We start from the raw sequence: 20239 nt of genomic DNA on the forward strand, positions 1-20239 counted from the left end.
CTGCTGAATTGCCAAACAACGGTTTGTAGATTACCTAAATCAGGAAAAGCTACTGTAAAAGTTTGGAATCGAATGGCGATACTTTCAAGTATCGATACTACGACTACGATTATATCGAAAGTATCAGTACCTGCATTCGATACCAGTATCGATTCTAAGTATCGATGTATTTTAATATCGAAACGTCCCTAATAATGGGCAATGTTCGGAATCGACTTTTTTATCAAATGCGATCTAGTGATGGGCCATTCGTTCGCGAACAATTCAAACGAACTGGTTCTTCGAAGGGAATGAACGAACGGAAGTTCTTTTTAAAAGAACGGTAGTTCTCATTTCTCTTCAAAGCCAACGAACTGACAATCACTTAAAGTCAAGCAAAATTAAAATATTCATATCGATCGCTATTTCTGTCATCATATCATAAAAAACTCGCCGCCCTTCGTGAACGTTTGCATACAGAGAGAAAACAGTTTAGGCGGCAAACGTTCTCTGAGAGCTGAGAGAGGTTTTGTGCCTCTCCCAGAATCGAATATTTTGAGAACCATTCGCTAGATACAAGCAAAACATCAGCTGAACGGAAGAACGGTTCATGTGAACTCGTTCCTTTTACAGAACTGTTCAGTCGGAAATCGTTCTTCGAAGTGAACTGTTTTGCCCATCTCTAGAAATTAGTAATCGCACGTCGAACTCAAATCGAAGATCTTAGCATTTCAAATGCTCTCTACCTTTTATGAGTCATTCCGGTATTACTGGAAATTAATGGGCGGACGAATTGGCTAGAGCGGACGCTGCGACGGACTTCGTTGTGCCAGAACCAGTTCTACTATTCTCGATAAGTTGGATAAAGCAAAAGATTCGCTCTTGGGCTTCATCTGAACTTGCTAACCATTGGTGTAGCTTGCAAACTTATGTTCTAACACAACATTTTTCTACCGGATATGAGTTCTAAAATGTAAAAGAATTTGTTGAATTTTTCCAAGCACAATCGCAGTATTGTAGTCAGGATACTGACCGGATATTTTAAACTCAATTTTCACATGACACATACTCAGCATGAGTATTATTCGTGTGATCTTTGGGAATCCAATTACGAAACTTCCTATCCTTTGATATATAGCAGCCGTATTTTGCAAGGATTGACGACCGATCTTTGGAGGGTTCTAAACTGAACTATGGCTCCAAAAAGTCACGGCGAACGTTTATAAACATAAGTCGGTTTAAGCCGAATTTAAATGACAATACCCCTTCGGGGGACTTAAGTTTTTTTTCAACTCCTCTGAATGATAGAAAGCGACGTAGGTTTTTCGAAAAGGCACACTTTTTAATTTAAAATCGCTGACAATGTCACAAAAGCCGACACTAAATTACTTCGCTGGAGAAAGTATTTTCGAATATACTGCGAAAATTTCCAAATGATCAAAAATAATTTATTCATGTTCCTTTCCCGCCATTTCGAAAAAGTGGTTTCGAGAACCAGTGCGCTCAGGGTATTCATAAACTAAAATTGAAAATTTAAACATTTGTATTTTATTTCGCCTTTCATTTTTTGACCAATTATTTTCAAGACACTAAAGAACATTTTAAGCAAATAAAAAATTTAGTTTTTGCAAAATTCTACGGAGGTGTAAACCTTTAAGAACGACAAAACTGTATTTAGTAAAAAAACGTTCGAAAACGACTACACAAAAGTGAACATTTCCAGCCCATCTCGGTCGAAAACATGGCGCACTAGAGTGACAAGAAATATTAGCGCATTTCCCCAAAATTTCACGCGGCCTTTCCCGATTGAAGGGAACGGCCGCGCTCCATGAAACACCGCGCTTTGCCCATCTGTCATAATATTGCGATTTTGCATAACGAAGGGCTGAATGATACCTTTTGTTCCAAAAAACAACGTTATGCAACGTTTTGTGCAGGTTTATTATACTAGGTGCAAGTGGTGCCAAATTCACCACGTTCAGTATAATTCAAAAGTATTTTTTAGGTTACAGAATTGATAAAATGGGTTCAATGAGTTAAACTAACCAATCAAATTCTGTTTTAAAACCCAAATAGTAGGCTTATTACTACCGCTACATACTTAATTTCAAGCGCAAATAGCAAATACAAGTGCTAGTTATACCAAAAGCTTATTGGCAACAATACTGCGGCATTTAGGAAGCAGTTGGTGCGGCGTGTACGTTTCAGTAAATCTCTCAATACTATCACTTCGAATTGTATTGGAAAGCCATGCACATCGCTCATGGTGCTAACTGCCTGTCAGACGAAACACTGTGTTTACACCAGGGGAATGTTGCTCATGTCATCCGCTACGGAGATATACAGACTTTGACTGTAGCCAACATATGCAGGCCTAGCCGCTTCTAGGCCCATGCACAGTGGGACGAGCCCGGACTTAAGTCCATATATGAATGTTATGCGATATTCTCGCTAGTATTTTTCTCCTATCAGCTGAGCCACCAGAGAAATTTTCGCGAGATTTTAAGTGATTTGAACGTAAAATGAATTTTTGGCAGTTTTTTTAAGGGCATAATTCAAGTGTTTTTTGCATAATTTGACCATAGGAACTACATCCGGTTATTTTCGTTTTTCAAAGAAATGGTTGATTTTATGCATTGCATTACTTCACCAAAATTATCCGTGTGATAAAATTACATCATAAAATCGCCAAAAATAAGTCACTTGTTGGTTTAGTTCAGGGTTGTTAATACGATACATTTTTCGCGATAATTTATCGGCGTTACTCGTTAACGATAATGTATCGTCATCGAAAACTCCGTTAACGATAATGTATCGTCGCCTTCATCGTCATCGTCGATAATTGTATCGTCGTATTCATCGTCATCGTCGGTTCATCGGTTATCGCGATACATTTTGCGTTATTTTCCCGTTTATTGGAGTTGAAGTTGATGCGGTTAACTTTCAGTTGTTTAGAAATAAATACCTATTGAAGGACATGTTGTTGGCAGTTGAAAATCAATAGTTTTGGACATTTTCTATGCACAGCGGAGTCCGACGATGCGTCAAAGTGAATTTTTTTTCAACTTTTCGGGAAAGTGTATTATACTGAAGGGAAAGTTGATGGCAGTTGAAAATCAATAATTTTGGAGATTTTAAATACGCAGAAGGGTCCGAAGATGTGTCAAAATGGATTTTTTTTTAATTTTTCGAATAAGTTGGTGCACAGAAGAGTCCCAGGTGCACAGTGCGGCAAAAAGGTGATCAAAATTGTTTTGACCTTGAAGAAAACAAATTTTGAGCTATTGTGTAATTAGTAATTTTTATCACGCAAAGACATATATTGAAAAAACTACTAAACCACTATTATTAGACCATTCACAAATTATACTACACATTTAAGTGTTGTGGATTTTATTATAATTTTAATTTAAACTAGAAGATTTTGAATTTTAAAAAGGAGAATAGAGTTTTAGTCGTTTTTGAATACAGTGAAGACCCGTTTTTATCAGCCCCTTGGTGAATTGACATTGACTAAATCGGCACATATTTTTTCTGGTTCTGAAGAGACGATGTCGAAACGCAAACACCAAGACTAATATATTTTTTTCCTTTCTTTTTAATAAACCGCAGTGATTAAAATAATCTTCTTTAGTCCCTCGACAAAGCCTCATAACCCGTTCTTATTATTTAGTAAAAATTTCCCTTAGGAGGTCTTACAGTACAGTAGTATTATTTTTGTTTATTTTGCAGTATATATAGTGTTTGTTTTACAGATTCGTCTTGGTGAAGCTATACCTGCGGAAATTTGTGACTTCCATACCAAAACATTGCTTTTTGGACACTAAATCATTCGATAACTTCTAAGTTGTAAGAGATACAAATAAACTAACATTACAAAAATTCTGTATTTTCTTATGTTGAACGAAATCTTGGAACATTTTGAAATTCTACAAAATTACCAGGAAAAGTATTTTGAAATAAGCAATTTTGTGGGGTATATCAAAGAAATCTTCACAAACGTATAATTAAATCGACAGATAGACACATAGTCTCTTCAGCGAAATTAATACTAAAGATATTCTCAACAACTTTGCCAAAGATTTTTTTTTTATTTTCATTTAAATGACCAAAAAAAAAATTTGCTTCTCAGCTTTAGAGGGATTAATCACCTAACTAATACTTTTTAAATGCAAAAAATATAAATAAACTTTGCTGAAGACACTATAGCTAAAAATGTTTTTCGTGGTTCAAAGAACTTCTTTCACCTTTTTGCCATTTTGGAAACACTGTGCACTGGTGGATTCTCCTGTGAATTGAAAATGTCCAAAGCTATCGATTTTCAACTGCCAACAACCTGCCCTTCAATATAAAAAGTTCGCGAAAAGTTGAAAAAATTTCTATTTTTACGCACCGACGGTACATGTCCAAAACTATTAATAACATCTTCAGTATAATAAACTTTCCCTAAAAGTTGAAAAAAATCCATTTTGACACATCGTCGAACCCCTTGTGTATTGAAAATGTCCAAAACTATTGATTGTTAACTGCTAATAACTTTCCTTTCAATATAAAACACTCCCGAAAAATTGAAAAAAAGATTCCATTTTGACACATCGTCGAACCCCCCTGTACATAGAAAACGTTCATTACTATTGATTTTCAACTGCCAACAACATGTCCTTTAATAGTTATTTATTTTCAAACAATTGAAAGCTAACCGTATCAACTTCAACTCCAATAAACGGGAAAGTAAAGCAAAATGTATCGCGATTACCACCGATGAATTATCGACGATGACGATGAATCCGACGATACATTATCGTTAACGGAGTTTCCGATGACGTTGACGGGTGGTTAACGTTATCGACGATGACGATTAATTATCGATTAACAACCCTGGTAGTTAGTGTTTAGATAACAGTTTGTCATGATTCTTTATTGAATTCAAACTTCAAATGTGATAACAACAACGACGCCCGTGAATGCCCGCGATCACACTATACTCATTCGAAAGCTTTAAATTTTCTCTTTCAAATGAGTATATGCTAGTTTTGCAAAAACTTGCGATAAGCAGTCAAAATTAAAAAAAAAAACTGTGAATGGAGACGCATGGTTATTACTGATATTGAATTTGAATAATCCCTTTTAGCTAGAATAATGACACGAATACATGCACAACTTTCAAATAGCATTGAGAGCATGACCTACAAGGGTTCTACTAGTGATCAAGACTAAGGAGCCGGTTGGGAAGTATGTTTTTTTAGATGGTAGAAGTATTAAGGCTGAATCAGTAAATGTTTTCAACCATCTGAAATAGGGTATAAAATGTTTCTGGAACTATTTCTTGCTAACTTGCGTAATAACTGTCAAATAGAGTGAACACAGTTGAGTTTTAGTCATTTGGTGAGACTATTTTGATCCGATTTTGCATAGCACTGATATAGCTTAAGGGTATGCGATATTATTCAAATAAAATAAGACCATTTTTAAATGAACCATATACACGAAAAAAAAAGTTTTGGATTTATTTTCATTTGTAATATGAAATAAGTAATCTAAGTAACTTAAATCACACCTGGGAAAAAAAATGTTAATAATCTTGTTGATTAGTGAAAGTAATTAAACATTCCACTAAGAAGCTCAAAATGTTTGTTTTGAAAATGATAGAAAAAATAGATTTCATATCAAGTAACCCACTAACGAAATAAATATTCCAAAATTAGTCGAACACATCTTATTTGATTTGTAAAAACAAAATAGTCGTTTCTGAAGCCCCATAATGAATTGTCAATTAATTCATTTCAGTATGGAAAATAAATTCCAAAATTACTATTGAAAAAAATCATTATAAAAGACAAAATACTTACTTTTGAGCCACTCTAGTAAGTAGTAAAGCTAATTTCTATTTTTATAATTAAAATAGAAATTTACCGCACAAACTTTTTTTAAAAAATTTTTGGATCTTCGCATCAAAATAATTTTTTTGAGCCACCCTAACGTACAATGAAAATTTTTTTACATGTGTTAATATCAAAAACGATTTAGTACACAAAAATTAATATACACAAATTTTAAGAACGACCTCGAAAAAAAATATTTTTGAGACACCCTAAGGAATAGTAAACGCTTATTTTTGAAAAGTTTTAATATCAAAAACGAATTCAGCGTACCAAAATTACATAAAATCGTCCTATTTAGTCCAAAACGGCAAAATTTGGACTTTAGTCCACCTTTTGTTCTAAGTCGTGCCACTGTGCCATGTTCAATAGTATTGGGTTGTTTTGATTTTAACAAAGGCAGATGTTGACTAGGACAAAGTGGTTGCCTACCAGGAGCATGGTTTACACCAATTGGGATATTGGTAAACGTGTGGATCACCCCTTAAACTACAGGGAAGAAATATATTTCGTTTGTTATTATACCTCCAAATATACTAACAGATGATATATAGTAGTGTAGTTCTACGTCAACAGTTCGTGTCGTTGTAATTTTTAGGTTGCAATGGGGTCTCTAGAATCTGTTCTGGCTGCTTCGGCTCGCACCGAAAAGGTAGTTTTGTTTGTTTAATAAAAAAAATAGCATCACGTGAAAAGATGATTGCGATAAGTTTGCATGACAGAGCAATTTTTAATTGAAAATTTCAAAACTTGATGCCGTTGTTCTAACGAATATATTTGCATGATGGAATTGTAAAGAAGTAATTAAAACAAAATTAAGCTCATATATCAACTGAGTTGTCAAAGCATCGCAATTGAATAAAAAAAAGATAAAAAACGCGTACTAATTATCAAGGGTTTCAAGTGAAGCGTTCTTTACACGATATTTATTGCAAACAAACGCTGAAGCCAAAATGTTCCAACGATTCGTAGGTTTTAGATAGCGTCCGTTCAGGCCTGTTTGGATCTATTAGCACACTATCAGCAGGGCAAAGTTAACAAATGAAAGCATTGTGATAAAATGTGAATTGAACTCTAGGTGCAGCGAATCGAAATCCTATTTTGATGTCTTGTTTTGATCTCAGTTTCAGCACAGATAACAGACGTTTAGGCTAGAACAAAATTTCTTCAAAAACCTGTGTAAACTTTCAAATTGATATACGTTGGAAATCCGTGTTTCACTATTGCCATCTGCGCAACTGTTTGCTACACGTGTTTGACAGCTGCACTCTAACTGCATTGTATCGATCACTGCGTCATCTACAAACGTTTGCCAAACGTCTTTCAGACGTCTGATTTATTCGGAATATCAGTAGCGGGTATTTACACACGATTCAAATCGAGCCTAAACGTCTGTTATCTGTGGTTTCAGTATCAAATAATTTATAACACGTTGATCTCATTTTCGTTTATATTGTTATCAACAAGCTTTTGCATATTTTTGTGCAGGTTGAACAAGACGGTTATTTTTGCTATCCAAGGTTCTTTGCATATTATTTGTGCCAGCTGCTAAGCTGTTTTAATAGTCCTGGTCACAGGCCGTACATCGAGTAAAGATTAGTGCTCACATTTTTGCCTTACTATCCGCTGGTTTGTTTTTAATTTCCTATAACTCCCGTAATTCCATCATTTCTTATAACCACAGATAACAGACATTTAGGCTCGATTTGAATCGTGTGTAAATACCCGCTACTGAAATTCCGAATAAATCAGACGTCTTAAACACGTTTGGCAAACGTTTGTAGATGGCGCAGTGATCGATACAATGCAGTTAGAGTGTAGCTGTCAAACACGTGTAGCAAACAGTTGCGCAGATGGCAATAGTGAAACACGGATTTCCAACGTATATCAATTTGAAAGTTTACACAGGTTTTGAAGAAATTTTGTTCTAGCCTAAATGTCTGTTATCTGTGTTATAACTCTCGAAATCACATAGTTAAGATCAAGCTTGTGATTTCCAGCCTAATGCATTGCTCGAGACAAGATAGAAATGAGTACTGTATCTACGTACCCGCCCACAAAGTTGAGGTCAATAGTGCAGTCACTGGTTCTAGATTGACTTGCGAGAATCTGCTGGGTTGGCTGTTGCAGTACAGATCCATTGGATTGGGGAAGCATTCAGAATCAGTCTTTCAGTGCGGGATAAATGTCCTTGCATACTCGTATCGGGTATCTTGCCAAATAACGTACTCTTTTACAAGGTTCGGTTGCCTGCTTGACTTTTATAAACCGCGGATCACGAAATGCACTAAATGTGATAATTGGGCCACACAGTCACCTATTGTTGCAATAAGCATCGGAGCGGCAAGTGCGGAGGGAATCATAGGGATAATTCTTGCTGTGGGGATGCTGAAAAGTGTTCCTACTATGAGGAGTAGACTGCCCAGAAAAAGGATGAATTTTTGAAAACTCAATCGGTCCACCCCTGAGTCGATTTCTAATTCCACCAGGAGTGATTGAACCAAATTTCATGCAAATCGGACAAGTCTAGCTACCGGACCAACGTACCTCAAGTTTCTATGGGATTTTTCGACAATTTATATGCAGAAAACCCACTAGCTCGCATTTTCGCCGCTAGGTGGCACTGTATGCATCGTATTATCACTGTAAGTGAAAATAAGATAGATAATTTAATTGCCTACAACTTTGCTGAAAACTGCTAGTAAATCCGACTTTGTTAAAAGAAGTTATTAAACTTTTAGCGAAGTCATGTCTGAGTCAGTTTTGCATGGGGCCTAGCAGTGTATGGTAGTGAATCATTACTCCATTTCCACGAACTATATATTTTTGTGAAATAATGGTTTGATTTAGCTCAATAGTATGTTCAGAAGAATTGTGGTATATAATACGAGTTATATTTTGGTTGGAAAATGTTAGTTCCACATGTGACCGTATAGAGGGCGCCAACACTAACTTTTTATAGAAGAGAGATAGAATATCAAAGTGTTCGGAAGAATTATCAATAAATTCCTGTTCTAGAACTTTGTAGAAGACACCTAATTTCTATCTCTCTCCGTTGAAAAGTGAATGTTGGTGCCCTCTATGCGGTCACAGGTAGAACTAAAATTTTCTAACCAAAAGATAACTCGTATTATGTACTGCAATTCTTCTGAACGTACTATTGAACCAAATCTAACCATTATTTCGCAAAAGTGTATAGTTCGTGAAAATCGAATACTGATAAACAACCATGCACAGTGCCACCTAGCGTCAAAAATGCGTTCTAGTGGCTTTTTTCCATATAAATTGTCGAAAAATCCCATACAAACTTCAGGCGCGTTGGTCCGGTAGCTAGACTTGTTCGATTTGCGTCAAATTTGGAGCAAGCACCCCCTGTGTTATTATGAATCGACTCAAGGGTGGGCCGATGGGGGTCATTTTTTTCCTGTCACTCTAATGAGGAGTGTTCACGTGAGCTCTCGTCATGTCCTACGTACAGACAGAGCGAGGTGTAATTGTAGCATTTTATTGAGGGACTGAAAATGTGCATCTACGTTTTGGTAACTCCGCTTCTTTGCATCGTTCGAGCAAATCTTGCTTTTTTCTATTCTGCTGAAATTCGCGAACATGTTCCCAGTTCATAAATAACGATATATACGAGACGTCAATAACTGTTGTGGAAAAACTTCATTGAAAGCTGTTTCCTAGTTGGATCTGGTTGTTATAGAGCCTCTTCAGGCTCACTGCAATCTATGCCTAAGTTGATGATTGACATGGCTTTCCATCCGAACGGTGACATCGTGTAGCATGCTGTGTCTAACACCCCATACAACAGAGAGTATAGAACGTCGTGCTCTAACCAATGTCGTTTACACGCGAACTGCTATGTCGTAATCGTAAAATTTGAGAGATTTGGAATATAGTGTAGTGTTTTACAGCGGTGTTCACAATTCAAGGTTTAAGCCAGACAATCATACTTACATCTACGTCAGAAATACCTCACGTTAACTTTAATGCTGTCCATCTAGTGATGAAGCCTCCACAGCTGTCATGTTGGAGATGCCTTGCCCATTAGCCAACACTCTCATGCGGGTCGATTTAATTTGAACAAACGCAGTGCGATTGATTTCATTTGTTTTAAACGCAAGCGTGTATATTGCAAAAATGGCACAAATTTTTAGTAATACATGGGGCCCACCCTATTCTTATCGTACTACCCGCTCGGGCGAAAAGTGCTACGCCGGCCCGGTGATCAACGAACCTCGTGGACACCTTTGCAGGGAAGAAGCTTCTTCGGACTACCTGTGGCTCTTTGCAGGACCACCAAAATAGTTCCAGAGAGTTTTTGCTAAAAATATTATATTTCAACAACTACGTATTCTACGTCAGTCTTGTTATGTTCATGACTGTACCCACCCTGAAATTTGTAACCTCCTTCATCATAAGCTTTTGCACTGTATGAAAATAATCTCTTCGTAGCTTCTAGCATGGACAATGAGTTCCATCTACGATAATGAATTAAAAGAAATTGTTTTTGATACCCCATGATCTTGTCGCTTAAAGTTTGTTATTTTCTATCGATAAACACAATGCTAAGTAAAAATGATTATCAAGTGTTAAGGTTGTTAATGTTTGGAGTATATTGCCAGTCATGGGAATATAATACCAGCGATATTCAAGTTCGTTTATTTTAGTTTTCTTCTAATTTTCCAATTTTTTTAAATTTTTATTTTCATTCTACCAATTTTCCAAAACATTGACAGGTACGTTTAAAATAATCATTTAAAATGAGTTCAGTTATAACTGACTCATTCACCCAGCCAAATGAACCATAATTTCGAAAAATTAATCTGACAGCAGTGTCTACACGTTTTAATTCCTTTTTAAAGGGTTCTCATTCGAGGAGCAGTATATTAGTTACTCCTCATCGAACATGTTACGTAATGCCGATATAAGAACTGAATCAGTTTGACAGGTTATAGTGCACTTTGCTCACTTTTCTGTTGTTTCGCATCAAGAATGCATTAAGCTATCCAAACAAAATGAACGGAATCTATATGTGTGGTTCAATAGTTCAGTGAGTATAGGTTGGATCTAAGCAACAGATGCGTATGAAATACGATGAACGAGATGTGAAATAGAACCGAAAATTAAATCTATTCTAAAGTTTTGGTGTTGCATAACAGTGAGCTGCTGAATTTATACGATATTTTTTTGTTAAATTGTTTGTTGTCTCTTCTTTTTTTGTTCTGCACTTTAAATGTAACGTTTTCTATGTATGATGCAATTATAATTAATAAGTTTGTGGTTTTAATCGTTTAATTCATTCATTTTCATTAAATAAGGCTACCATTAATTAATTAAATTCGATTTCACCGTATTTTTCTTCTTCTTTTTGTTGGTAAGGGGAAGTTCAATTGATTTTTCCTATTGATCGAAACCTAACTTCTTGCATCTAAATTGTCATAGTAGAAAAACTCAGCTTCAAAAGAACGATTGTTCGTGCGCTTAACTGTCTTGAATCGATATCGTTTGCTTGCTTTCTTTGTACAACAATTGGTTAAGGTAATTTATATTTGATTTGGTTTGCCAAAATAGGGAAGAGTTTTGATTTGCGTATAAACGTAGTTCAGTCTGGAAATATTGATTAAGGATGATGACCTAACTCAGAATCGGTTTACTTGTGTCAGTTTGTGTGAATGTTTGTTCACTATTGTCATTGTTTGTTTTTCTTTACTTTTACTTTCGATCGATGAAACGATTCTGTTGCTTCGAATAGAAATTCATTTTTTTTCTAACACAATGTGCAATTTATTTGTCTACTACTTAAAAACAAAACGGAAACGGAACACTTAATTTTGGGTGAAGAGAAACTAGATGACACTCGTTATTTTTTTTCCTAGCGTAGATTACTAAAACTTTTTGGCTTAAACAATGACATATATCTCAGCAACGAGTACGCGTTTTTCCTCTGTTTCAACAGGTGACATTAAAAATATACATTCCACACACGTACACACATACAAACAGACATACAGATAGATAGACTGACATGTAAAAGGCTTTAGTAGCTGAATTTCGCTTATATCTCTAAATGCTATACAAACGTGTGCTACCATCATCATCAGCATCAACATACACATATGAGAAACGTGCCACAATAAACTCGGAGAGGAAGATGTGGAAGTTTGCCTGGTCGGCCGCTTTGTTCTACCGCTTCAACATGTAGTTTAACTTTTGCTGGTCACAGTAACAACAGAAAAATTGAAACTGAAACAATTCGAAACGTGACAAATGAACGTGACGACTATACCAATCTACAAACAGCGATTTTGTCACATGTTTCGTGTGATTTCTGATGCTTTTTTTAACAATACTTTAGGATAGTTACGCCCATGTTTGCTGCTTTCATCAGTTATATGTATAAACGGGTTTGCTGACTTTCGCTCTATGCCTATCATTATGGTATTACTCTAGTAATTAAGGTTATTTCTTGTTCATTTTTTTTCTGTTGTATATCGGGTTGTTGCTGCTTTTGTATAAATACCACTAAGTTATTGATTTATTAATTTCTTGATTCTTGCTTCTTTGCTTGTAAAGAAGTACAATACTAAATTGACACATTTATCCACTAATCCTAGGAATTACCTTTTGTTTCCTATAATTTGTGTTCCGACGCTAACCGCGTCCCGCTCGCTGCAATACTGACTTTGATTTGATCGAACTAGAAATGCTTGCTTCGGAAAAAAACACTTCGATTGCATCGTTTCGTCAAAGCAATTCGATAGACTTCAATCAATTTAGTAAAAGTTTCCTCATCAAGTGCAAACTCGTATTTGTATTAATTACCTTAGAGTAAAGTAATCTGTTTTGTTTTGTTCATATCACTGTCAAAACGCGGTTTTCTTTGTTACTTATTTTGCTATCTTTTCATGTCTCATCACTTTCGGTTGTGCTTTGTTTAGCATAGTTTTATCATTGTCATCTTTTACCCGACAGCTTGTATTCGCCTCTTTTTCTTTCCACAACTGTAAATGAATAAATAAAAATCCAACTCCATGCGAGCGGATATACTTGAAACAACAACCAAAAAGCACGAAATAAAAAATCACAAACCATTGTGTCACGTGACGCGTAACCGAGCGTCGTGCGTCACGTGCCCAACGATTTCCTCTACTGCCTGCCACCGCTGTGGAGAGCGACCGCTTAGGTGTCCTTGCACTTCATCTTCATCAGCGGTTCCTTGAGACGATTCGGTTCTATGAAGCAGGACCGAGATCGCAACAGTAACCGCTAGTTGGACGATCCGTTGGCATTCTTCTGGGCGTGCGCTGCTACGGCGGCCGCGTGCGCGTTGGCCGAGTTGCTGGACGAGATGAGGACGTTTGCCTTCGAAGCTTCCCGCTCGGTGCCGTAGATTTTACCGGCCTTTTTCGCCATCGAACCGAGCAGCTCTTGGCTTTCCTTGTGCGCACCCCGTAGCGAGAGGGCCCACTCTTTGAGGCCGATCTCGTCCTGGAATGGAAGCAAGGGAAATGGTGAGTTTTTCTGGGTAAGTGCTTGAAAAATGATAGGGTCGTCAAACGGTGGGATAATAAAATTCTCCCAAGTTGCCTATCTCATGCCACCACGCGAGTCTATGTCTATTGATGACATTTGGTCCTTAGACCGGCAACGACTGGGTGCTATCAGCCTTCTGCCGATAGTAGCAGGATGAGAGGGTGCGAACAGATCTAGTCGAGAAAACATTGCTGTAAAACTGAATAGTTGATCGGAAATTAGCCCCAATACGAATAATCTGACTAGTATCTATGATCACGGGTGCAAACGTACGTATTGAAAATTCGCCGCGTCTGTTTTATGAACCTAATTTCAAGCTCCGTTATTGCTAACAAGCCCGTGCATCAGGTTAACAATCCTTTATATTTCCCTTCAGTGTTCGTTATTATCGCTCGTATACTTGAATTCCACAAACAATCCGATATGGAAAATAAGAAATACTTTCCTTGATTTATAACATCTCGCGTTTTTTTGCCTGTATAATGTATTATCTCTCGGTAGTTTTCAAGCCAATAATTCTATGGTAGAGAAGAAGTAGCGAATTCTGTCCAAATACTGTTGCAATAAATAGTGCCCCATTACCCAAATAAGATTAGCTTTTCTAGGCAATACTCCCACGGTCGGCTGTGTGGAGTTCAAATTGCTTTTGTTTAGGGAACATAATATACTCTCGGTAGCCGGCTGCCCAGAGTTTAAAAAGAACCAAAAACTAAACAAGATCTTCTCTTTTTCGAGCGATCGTGTACTCGAAGACTAACTAAACAACTACATAATAAAATAGGCTTTACAGGTCGCATCGCTTGCTTGGAGCGAATCCTAGACCTGATACCCTTCCAAACTACCAACTCCGCGACACCTATGGAAGAGTCTGATGAAATGTCGTCCTTCCGTTAAGTAGGTGGAGCATCAACACTTCCTGTCTACCTTATCCTTTGGAGATGGGGGCAGCCAGCAATGATGGCTATCATGCTGTTGAGGTTTTAATATGGGTCGGATTGGTATGAATTCCTACTTACAATTTCCTAAGCAACTCTTATTAGATAATCAGCAGTCAAACATGATGAAGTCAGTGTGCAATCCGCCAAAATCATCGTCACAACGCAACGCAACGTAAGTGCTTGAAAAATGATAGTTATCTCGAAATCTTTTGCATTCCAAGCACCGAACATCAAAATTAGTCGGCCATTCGTTCTGTGACTCTTGAACCGATTGATGTATCTTTCAAGTCCGTGCAGTGTAACGTTAAAAATAATAGTACTAATTCGTTACCAAGGTTATCTTGCGAATTCTCCACCTCGTCGAGTTTTCAGTATTTTTCCCTTCTTTTGTGTTTCTGCGCGTTTACCGTTATCCAGCCAGTGAGCAGAGAAGCCGTCTGGATACCGTTATATACACAAGTTAAATATTACTATAATACTACACTTTTAATTCTTGTCAATAATACCAAATTGCACTGGGCAGTAGTCTTCTACACCCTGATAAGCTTCGGGTGGTGGTAAATGGCTTAAATCAGCAAATGATATTGCTGGCTACGAGCCTCTTACGAAGAAGTATAGGGTATATGTACCATCAAATAGGGTTGAATGTGCTGGGATAGTCTCCGATCCGAGTTTGAATTGCGCGGATCTGCTGACACATGGGGTCGGTTGTTTTAAAGAGCCCATGTTTCAGCCAGTGAAGATACTGGAGTGTAAACGTTTGCATTCAGCGCAAGTCGCAGCTGGCGGGAAGAGGACATACGTCAACTCAGATTCTTATCGAGTGACCTTCGCCGGTTCTGCTCTACATAACTAGCTCCTCTTTGACAAGGTTCATCTACTTGTTCGCCTTTTTGTGTCGCGTGGTATGAGCTGCACAAAATGCAAGTAACGAGGACAACAACCTTCCCATTGTAGCAGTAGGCTTCGATGTGAGGAATGCAGTGGGAATCATGTGGATGATTCGTGTGGAAAGAAACGGTGTCTCTACTGTGGGGGAAAACCACATACTCACTCGACATGTGCCGCGTACAAACAGCACGAGCAGAAATTTCAGTGTTCCCTTCAGTAACGTTCTAAGCGATATTTTGCAGAAATGGTAAAGATCGCTACGCCATAGGACCCTACTAAAATCAATACTAACTTATTTACTTACGAAGGCGACTGTGTTTAGCTCCAGAACGGAACATCTTCTGCTGGCCTAGAAGCAATAGAAAAGGAGGAACATCTTCGCTACTAAGCCTCGTTGAACTCAGAAAAGGAGTTCTCAGCACTTCCTGGGACATCAAAAACTCCAAGTGTTCCCAAATCCTAACCCAAGAAAGAAACCAAAAGAAGTCCGCCGCGTATAAGACCTTCCGGGGCGACGGGCTGCCAGCTAGCTACCGACAGATTCCGCCCCGGCACATAATATCTATCGCGCCGCGTCCCCTCACGATAATACGAGTGCACCACCGTTTTCGATGGTGGACTTCTCACTTGCTCTCTTATCAGGTAACAGTAAAGTCCCAGGGCGAGACACAATCAAATTTAACTTGTTAAAGGATCTGCCAGATTCTGTCTAGAGACGTTTGTTGAATTTATTTAATATGTTTCTTGAGGGTAATATTATCTCTCATGACTGGAGGCAAGTGAAGGTCATCGCTATCCAAAAACCAGGAAATCCAACCTCCGACCACAACTTGTATCGACCGATTGCAATACTGTCCTGTATACGAAAGTTGTTCGAGAAAATGATCTTGTTTCGCCTCGACAATTGGATTGAAGCAAATGGCTTACTGTCAGATACACAATTTGGTTTCCGCAAAGGCAAAGGGACGAACTTCGACGTTTCTCTCAACAGAAATTCAAATGGCTTATGCTAGCAAAGAGCAGATGGCATCAGTTTTCCTAGATATAAAGGGGGTTTTGATTCAGTTTCTATCAAAATTCTTACTGAGGAGCTGCACCAGCATGGTCTTTCACCGACTCTAAACATTTTTTGCTAATCTTGCTGTCGGAAAAAATATGCATTTTTCGCATGGTGATTTGTCGCCATCACGCATTAGCTACATGGTCTTCCCCAGGGCTCATGTCTAAGTCCCCTTCTCTACAACTTTTACGTGAATGACATTAACGAATGTCATGTCAATTCCTGCACGCTAAGGCAGCTTGCAGATGACGGTGTGGTCTCTATTACAGGTCCCGAACCTGTCGATTTGCAAGAACAATTGCAAGATACATTGGACAAGTTGTCTGCTTGGGCCCTCCAGCTGGGTATCGAGAATTAATGGGTCAAACTATTGCTCAGGTTTCAACATTCAAATATCTCGGGGTCTGGTTCGGAACCTGGGGATGTCACATTAGGTATCTGAAACAGAAGTGCCAACAAAGGATCAACTTTCTCCGTACAATAACCGGAACATGGTGGGGTGCCCACCCAGGAGACCTAATTAGGTTGTATCAAACAACGATACTGTCGGTAATGGAATACAGTATTACTCATCAGAGAGCCCTCGAAAGTTGGCAAACCTCGTGAAGCAATGGGGAGCTAGGAAGGTGGCTACATTCGATGGTCCCTAAGGTATCGACGAAACCTTGGTTCAAGGGGGTGGATGCGGGTCGTGGCTTCATTCGTGTGATGTCCCGACTCATGGCAAACCATTACACGCTGGATGCACATCTCCGGCGTATTGGGCTCGTGGATGCTGGTATCTGCGCTTGTGGCGACGGCTATCACGATATCGAGCACATTGCCTGGTCGTGCACCGAGTACAGTTCCGCCAGGTCTCGGCTTATGGACAACCCTCCGGGCCCGAGGAAGACCACCCAACCTCCCGGTTCGAGATGTGCTGGCAAGCCGCGATGTCCTCTAAATGTCCCTTATGTACATCTTCGTAAAAACCATCAATATACAAATTTAACTGGTCCTTCCTAATCATTCTCAGATGCGCTCTCTTCCACCTGTACCATCCACCCACAATGCTTTAATGCGACTCCAAGGCGACACAAAACATCTCTGTCGAATGAGCCAACACACACAGGTCCTACAGCACGAACATCACACGCACAATTCGAAATGTAGCCGATCCACATCTGAGCCGTACTACGAAATCGTCTGGAGAAACCCCTACCATCGTGAGGAGGACGACCCGGCGTTCCAGTACATGATTCTTCCTGATGAAGGCAACCCGAGTCTGTAATCCATCCGTTGACCTCCCGATACCTGAAACTGAAATAATTTTTCCCCCTGCCATCTTTGTCCACCCTCCCTCCCCTCACTCTTATACACACAAGTAACACTCCTTCCCCAAATTTAGCTCCTCCTGTCTCTTCTAGTTTTAACTATTATATTATATAATCTCGTTGAAAATGCCCAACTCTACTAACACATGAAAATAACTCTAATTAATGTCCAGGAATCTTTACAAAATTCAATCACGCCCTCTGGTTATTTCTACTTTTAAGATAGTCGTAAAAATTGTCCCCCTAGTGAAACATTATTTGCTCCAATAATCTCACTGCTAAAAATGTCAAACCATATTGCCATAAAAACTAAATGACCCCCCTAATCCTACGAAAATTATATTACTTACCCCCTTGCGTAGATATATAAGATAGTTATAAAATCTCATTAGTTTCAGTTAAAAAAATCAATATGTAATCCCCTAGTTTTAAGTAATTTAAAATGTAAAACGAAACAAAATTGGCAAATTTAAGCTAACGTAAACGTGCCTTATGAAATAAACGGATTAAAAAAAACACCATTCCAAAAATATCCATAGAGGTTATAGAGAAATTTTTTCAACCAGAAGTTACCGTCTTGTATTTCAGATCAATTTTTATGAGCATTTGATTTGTGTTGTATTATCAAGTATATGAACAGCCGCTAAGCACCATTGGAATTAATTTCAATTGGAAATTTCAAGTTAGTGGCTATTAATGGGGTATATTTGAGTGTTGAATTGAATGGCGTAATGAAATTTCGTATATTAGGTGCCAGGACTTTTTGTAAAGTTGTGAGCTTGAATAGAGAAGAAAAGTAAAATAAATGATCGAGAACTTCTTTCACGGTCACGAGCACATTCATTCGAAACTGTCAAATTTCGATGTTAAGTATCATTGAAGAATTTAACAACGTAAAATAGCACATCTTCTGATAAAATCATTTTGGCGGTGAATCTTCCTAGAAGTAATTATAAAGATTTTACTCTTCAAGCTAATTTAGTTCGAGACTTAATGTCTTCAGCAAAGTTTTCGCTATTTCAAACAAATCAGAGTAGCGAAATATAGAAGACTATATGTAGAAGAAAACCTTTAAAACAAGTTATTCTGATATTGCTGTATTTGATAGATATCTTATGCGGTTTATGAACAATAATTTTTTAATGCATTCAAGGTATGAGTGCCTGTAGCTCACAAAAAGAGGTAAATTGAAGAGAACTGGCTTTATTTTTTTCCTAAATATTGTTGTATATCTTAATATGCTGCATTCATATAGTTTTCATATTTCCAACAAAATTGTTTAAAATGACATTAACAACAACTTTGCTGAAGGCACCAAGTCCCTTACCATTTTTAACAGGTTATTCTCTATAATTACTTAGAATTAATCAAATATTTTTATATCAAAAGATGCGCTGTTTTATGTTGGAAAACTTCTTCGAAATTATTAAAGCTTCAAAGTTAATGATTTCGAAATTATGCGATTTTGACCGTTGCAAATATTTTTGAACATTTATCTCATTTTAAAAGTTTACATTCTATGACTTCATTGACATATTATACAAGAAAATAGTCTATAGACACATTCCACGCACTTGTATCGCTTACCTCATGAAAATAAATCTGCTAATATAAGTAAAAGTTGTTCTCAAATATGTTGGTATAGGTTTAAGGCCCCCAAATCATAGATATATAGATTTTTTTAAAAGAATTTTATGACGCTCGTCAATAAAAACCAGTAATACTTTTACGACTCGTTTTTAATAATTGAATATATTTTCCCGTACCACACCGGTATGTTCGTAATAAAATTAATTTGGAGTAATCTTCAATGCCATTTCATAGTATGCATATTGCACAAAGATTTCATCTTTGAACGCAGATTTTTTGAGTGAATGGATTTCCGGATAAAAGGGGGGCAAAATTGACCATTTTTGCGTTGTCCCCTAACGCAAAAATCATGTTTTTTCAATTGTTCACGAAAACAATACACGATATCTATGAAATATTTTCAGAAGCTATTAGTACTCATCAATACCTTTCTAAAAATGTGCTATTTGTATATTACAAACTTTGAAATCGTTCTTTCATAGGGGTGCACTGAAGTGTTGTCCCCTAACGCTTTCCGTTACAGTACGGTAAATCCTTCTGCAGAGATACTCTGGGTGTCTACAGAACAGGATATAGACATAAAAGATATAAGCAACCTATTTCAGAAATAGCGTAGCCATGCAGTGGTATGAGTGTCCCAAGGGGTGGAAAGAGAGGAGGGGGAGGGTTATGCCATTAATAGGAAAGCCTACCTTATAATATCGCAAAATAATCGAGTTTTTATTACATCTATCAATGGATAAACTATCTAAGAATAAATCAACAATTTCAGAACAGAGTTCAAATATATGGAATGGAACGCAATATGCCAAACAAGTAAGAGAGCACACGGAAGAATTTGGTCATAGGGAATAACACTCACTTGTCCTCCTTAAATATTCTTTCAAATTGACGGGGTAACACTGTTCAACACACGATCGGGGAGCAGAACAAAAAAAATGGCGAAAGTTTTGGGTCCCAGGAAACACCTGGTGAAGAAATTTTTGAAAAAAATTTGGAACCGGGCTTCACAGTTTAAAACCAAAGTTTGTATGGAGAACTAGGGGTGTT

The 20239-nt window shown here is 37.6% G+C and overlaps 1 protein-coding gene across 2 annotated transcripts in view; it reads right to left on the minus strand.

Annotated features, from left to right (window-relative positions):
• Nucleotides 1-551: 551 nt before the first annotated feature.
• LOC131689976 (G protein-coupled receptor kinase 1) overlaps nt 552-20239 on the minus strand; it is a 421810-nt gene continuing 402122 nt past the window's right edge. For both annotated transcript variants that reach the window (XM_058975399.1, XM_058975398.1), the window contains exon 13: nt 552-13352. In XM_058975399.1, the coding sequence (XP_058831382.1) occupies nt 13131-13352 (222 nt within the window). In that variant the 3' untranslated portion in view covers nt 552-13130. The remainder of the gene's footprint in view (nt 13353-20239) is intronic.

Source organism: Topomyia yanbarensis, chromosome 3 (genome assembly GCF_030247195.1).
Source record: "Topomyia yanbarensis strain Yona2022 chromosome 3, ASM3024719v1, whole genome shotgun sequence".
In the NCBI taxonomy this organism is placed as follows: Eukaryota; Metazoa; Arthropoda; class Insecta; order Diptera; family Culicidae; genus Topomyia; species Topomyia yanbarensis.